The sequence below is a fragment of the Phytophthora cinnamomi genome, assembly GCF_018691715.1.
Source record: "Phytophthora cinnamomi strain GKB4 chromosome Unknown Contig21, whole genome shotgun sequence".
NCBI lineage: Eukaryota > Oomycota > Peronosporomycetes > Peronosporales > Peronosporaceae > Phytophthora > Phytophthora cinnamomi.
The window spans coordinates 692,248-697,953 of record NW_027150954.1 but is presented as its reverse complement, the minus strand read 5'-3'; the positions used below and the strand labels follow the sequence as shown (position 1 = coordinate 697,953).

Here is a 5,706-nt window from a genome sequence, read left to right as displayed (position 1 = left end):
AGCTTGGTAGTGACGACGGCGGAATTTCTAGAAGCCTGGCGATTTTGCGAGCCCGCATGACGATCATCTCGCCAGTAAGCGACACTTGGATGTCCTCGCACATGAGGACGTACTCAACAACGCAGTAGGGAGAGTTTGGTTTTGGCCACCACAGCGAGCTCAACGTTGGTAATGGCAGGCAGCTGGCGGCGGAGGTCACAAATCTGCAGCTCCTGCTGCTTCGTGAGGCGTTGGCGCTTCTGGAAAGGCTTCGGAAGAGACGGCATTGCAGACTCGATGCTTGTAGACTTGGTTAGGCTTGGCTAATGAAAGAATGAGGAGCGAGTCGCTCCGGTCGCTCCGACCGACCAAGGTGATCTTGGCGCGCAATGACATGAGTGTGACGCTTTTTGTTTTGACGTTTTCCCCTATGTCCTCGGTTGTGGTAATTTGATTGGCGGAACCATACTGTCGATGGCGTGATTGGCTGAATCTTGCTGTTCGTGAAAAACAGGGTGATTATATATAGTCTGCGAGGTTATTAGATGTGATGGCTGCGCTATTGAGGCAAAATACTGTACTGTACATGTATCAGCTGACAGACCGTTAGTAGATGTAGCCTCTATGTGCATGCACATCGTGCTGTGTCATGTTGTGCAGAGTGATTAGAATTCCCCGTTTGTACTAAACAATGCCAATCTCTAGTACCTGTGTATGTCATGAGTAGGATACAGCGATTCGGGCAAAATTTGCATAATGTTGGGCAAGGTAAAGTACAGTTAAGGTCGCACACGGCCAGTCGCAGCCGTACGCATACTTGTTCGCCACGAAATCGCTCCTTGGTACTACGCACTCGGGTTCGTACATCACATTTGAACGTGAGCACCCAATACGTTTTCTCTTTTAGACACTCGCTTTTGAAAAACTTTTGGAGAAATAGAGATCGTACGTTTGCGTGGTTCGAATTGACAGCTTGGAAACATACGTTATCGATGCAGAAGTTAACGACTATGGATACGAGCTCCGGATCTTTGTCGTTGCAACTCTGTTGGTCTTCGATGCTTCAAAACATTGAGGGCATCACATTTCACGCGCTCATATTTGTGGCTGAATGCACAGCAGATGAGGACTACAATTAATCTACATGTAGTGGCACTAGATTATGCTGGACCTGTCAATTGGTCGTAGATAGACCACTTTAACATAGACGTTATCAGTTGTTGTGTCAACGAGTGGTACAGTTGTCATGATCTGAAAAAGCTTAGTACAAAGGTTACTGTAGTGGTTGACACTACGGTGACGAATGACAATTCCAAGCATTGTTTTACTAGCCGACCAGTAAGCAGCACCAGCAGAAGCTGCCGAACTCTTCGAAGTGTTTACTCTGTTGTAGTTGCAAGCGCCTGCCTTAGTATACCAATCATCGCGCGAGAAATGCCGTTCTTCTTTGATCTGACAACCTTACACGAAGCGTGAAAAGTCATTGGTCGAACAGCAAACAGATTCTACAACCCCCTCGACTGAAATACATATGCATAAACGCCAGAGTGATTCGTATTGGAGTCATGAGCGTCATCTATCACCAAGTCCACACGTGACAAAAACATCATGGTACACAGAACAAATGTCTTATGATAGGCAAGCTAGCCTCACGGCATTGCCTGCAAGACTCATTCTCCATTCTTCCACGATGGTCCCAAGTCTTCTTTCGAGCGTCTCTGCTGTTGTCCTAGCCACCACTTTGGCGATGGCTCCTACTGCTGCTGCGGCCACAAACAGCAGCGCTGCCCATGCTCCGTTTGGAACCATCACGTCCAAGCCTGGTGAATGCGTCGTCGGCAACCCAAACACCTACATCAGCACGACTGACCTTCAGTGGATTTGGGACAACCGTATGAAGTCGGAGGTGGAGCCCTATGACTATTGGATCATGGATCACATCGTGAAGAACAAGGGCACTCTCAACTACTGCGTCCGCTGGGACAGCAAGACCGCCACACTTACCAAGGAAATCGCAGCGAAAATCGGGCCCATGTTGACCCGCCAGTACGCCGCGTGGAACCACTGGCTCATCGGCTACAACTACTGGCCGTTCAACGAGATCAAGATCAACATTGTCGGCTGGGCTGCTCGTAAGGCCTCCGACCTGGAGTGGTCGGATGACTCGTTCGGAAAGCTCTACATCGGCAACCTCGACCAGGACGGAGTTCCGCAGTGCCCCGACAACTGCTACCGCTCGGCCGACGGATTTGGTGGCTGGTCGGAGTCCAGTGGCTGCGATGGCGACCCGTTCGACGTCTCCCTTCAGCCCACGGAGGGCTTGGGCGGAGGGTTGGGCAACTACAACTTTCAGCAATTCGGTATTGAAACGATGCTGGACAACATCGACGCCGAGCAGCTCACAGTTGCTGCACACGAAATCGGCCACAGTTTTGGACTGCCGGATTTTTACCAGGAGCCCAAGCCCTGCTAACTTCAAGCCGTGCCTAATGGACGCACTCTCTACGGACTCGATGAAAGACACGGACGGCTGGATGGTTCGCCGCGTGCTCGAGAACAAGAAGCCCAAGTACGACTTCTGAGTGTGCAGGCGGGTTCATGTATAAAGTGTTCATGTGTTTGACATAAAGCACCTTCAATCGATGTTCTTCAAAAAAAAGAAACGAGACCTCCCAGTTGTTAGCACGACCAATCCGTACATGACGGAGATGCCAATCATCAGGATGACGGAAACGGGCAGTCATTGTCAAGAGCTTCCATCAGCGTGCTGTTAATTAAGGCCTGAACATCAGCTAATTTACCCCACGCTAATAGCCTTGTCCTCATGGTTTACTGCACAAACCTGAATCTTCAAGAAGTTCGTCGTAGTAACAGATGATACCTCGCAATTCGTAGCAATGCTGATTAGTACATGTAACTGGGTAGTTTCATTTTCACTTCAAGTTCGCGTGCACACTAGGTTGCCACTAATGAAGTTCTGAAACAGTGACTTCGAGCCCTTATTGACCCACATCGCAGTTTGAACTTTGAATACAACGGAACCGTGGCTATTGATCAGCCAAAAGCAGCGGCGGTCAAAGAAAATAGCGCTTGGTGACCCCTTGGGGCGAAGATTCTGCAGATACCGCACCACTGGCTGAATGCAGCATCGCTTATCGTGAGCTTGCTTTCGAACAAAATGAAGTAATCGAACAATTCTCGCTCTAGTACTCCAAGCCGAAGTCCAATCAGCACTAGAAACATCCCTGGCTGGATCGCAAATCCATCCGGGTTGAGATCTGCATTCTAGCGAGATAGACACAGGTATCGGGTTATTGACGAAATTTTGCTAATGAAAGGAGTGATGAATACATCAAAATTGGCTTGAATTGTTTTCCTGCCCCGACCGAAACGCTTTCCAGTTATCTGCTGGTACAACCTCGAACACCAATCCGTTCCTTTCCAATCTTTGTGCCCAATGATAGGGCCTCCAGTCTTTGTATGCTAAAGAGTCCAGACGTTAATTAGTTCCCTTTACAAGCGGCATACGAAGCCTTCTCGGAATATCGGTAAACAACTTGTTAGCGCTCTCGACTTGATCCTGTCTCTCATGCTCCGGAACCACCACCGCCACGTCCTCTCCGATCAAAATGTTTGACCCATAGAGGGTCGTTTTATTCAGCTTCAGCGACGAGCGCATCGTTATGTCCGACGCAGTGACAACTCTGCTTTCTAGCTTTACCTCCGCAGCTTTGTCATTTTGCAGCCACTCGTCTCCCGTCTACGGGCCATTTGATTTTATTCAACGCTTTCGCGTTCTTTTTCTTTATCTGTTCCTACAAGTCTCCCACAGACTGGCGCATTCGCCAACGATTGTGCTGAAAGCTCAAGTTATATACTAGGAAGGTATTTGTGGTTTTTTAGATGCGCAAGATTCGGGGAATTCTGTCGCCTCCCCTGGATCACACAGACACTATTTGAGCAACAACTCGATGCTTCAGCGATGGCGGCTAGCTTGGTGGTCTTCCCATGTTTCATTCGTTGCTACTTAGGAGCTTGTAAATCGTGGCCAGCACACTCTCCAGGTTTCTCATCAGTTCTGGTTCATTCTCGAAGCCGAAAAAATCCTGCCGCAATCTCTCCGTTGTTAGATCGAGCAGCAGCACTTCGGTGATGTGCGGACATCCCATAGGCACCCTGTACCGGGTAGACGAGTTGCCAGAAAACTGTCGTTGCACCTCCTCCGAATACTTTGTCGTGCAAATGACGAGGATATGAGTCATTTTCCCAAACTGCTCATCCAATTCACCGAGGTTAATGAACATCGCCTCAAACTTCTTGCATTCCTCGATAATGCCTGCTGTGTCAGCCCTGATGTGCATCACACTCACTCCCACGGACATGATGTGCAGTGTTGGGGGGTCTAACGCCAACGTTCGCATGCTACTCGAAAGTTTTTGTCTTTTCGTCGCCATCCTCATGTTGCTTTTGGTCACCTTAGTGTGGGCCACGAATAATACATCCACGGACCAAGACTCTTCCTGTGGCATCAGACACAAGCATGGACACCCGTCTCCGAGTTTGTGGATAATAATTTCCATCTTCGGCCAAGCATATTTGTGTACTGTTTTGACCCACAACCCGATGTCGGGGGACTCCATGCGCGTAACATACTTTGTGATTTCAGGAAGAGGGTACACTTTTGCCGGCAACCACTCGCCCTCAAAATCATCAACTAATGTGGTTTTGCCAAAAAAGGAGGGGAGCGCCATTTTCCCCGAAAGAAGCTGTTGGAATCTCTTCAGAAGCGCCCACTTGAACAAGTGTGCGGGGTCAAGTGAGGTAATAGGCTGCACTTTGCCGATGTAGACTGCATATTCGCGCAGGGGGCGTAAGACAGACACAACAGCGATCCAAACCGCTCTGTGAGCGAAAACGCGAGCCTGCTCCAGCGTTCCCTCCCAGCTGAGATGGCACCGACGAAGCACGAGTATCGGCGACACCTCGTCTCCATCGGCAGATTCCATATCCAACGTCAAGTCGATAGTCGGGTTCTCATCAGCCTTTTCACCTACCCACCCCGCAAATGTTCTTTGCCATCGAAGCACGTTCCGGTACAACTCGGTTCTCTCCTTCGTAGTTAAGTCGACATCGTTTCCCTTGTCCACGCATTGTCGAAAGGCATCAAGCGTAGAATTATAGAACAGCATCTCCAGTACTGCGCTCGGGTGCCCCGATGATGCCGTAAGAACGAGATCAACAGCTTCCTCGACACTTAACTGGGAAGTGAGCTCCCAGTGCTCCGGTAGAGATCGCTTGCCATCCCTGTAAACGGGTGTTTCTTCCAGAATTGCTTTAATATGACTGCGCCCAAACAAATCAAACGGCAGCCGCACAAGGTCATAAGGCCTCGTTACATATTTGTCGCGTTTACCCGGGGCTTGATTCCAAGCAGGAAAGTTTATTAATGAGCAGAAGTAGAGTAAAGAAAATCGAGCGCCTCCGCTAGAGCGCACTCCTACATGAAGACGAGTGGGAGCGTGCCAGCACCCACTCGTTGTGTAAACTGCGTGCCGCGGCCCACTAGTCTGCCGTGCCATAATCCTTGGCACGCGTCCTGCGCTCCGACGTGGTGCTGATTGGGCACCAGCGCGAACTCGTGCTGCGACGCAGCCTAAGCTTGAACTCTGACCGCCATCACGGCGACAGTGCCCTCCAAAGCTTGGATGCGGCTGCAGTATCGTGCTG

General features: G+C 49.9%; 1 protein-coding gene across 1 annotated transcript; it reads left to right on the top strand.

Annotated features, from left to right (window-relative positions):
• Positions 1-1,726: 1,726 nt before the first annotated feature.
• IUM83_03562 (neutral zinc metallopeptidase, Zn-binding site) lies at positions 1,727-2,452 on the top strand (the record flags this gene model as incomplete). Its single annotated transcript, XM_067927576.1, has 1 exon — positions 1,727-2,452. One exon carries the CDS (start codon positions 1,727-1,729, stop codon positions 2,450-2,452), a length of 726 nt encoding a protein of 241 aa, XP_067795545.1.
• Positions 2,453-5,706: the final 3,254 nt, after the last annotated feature.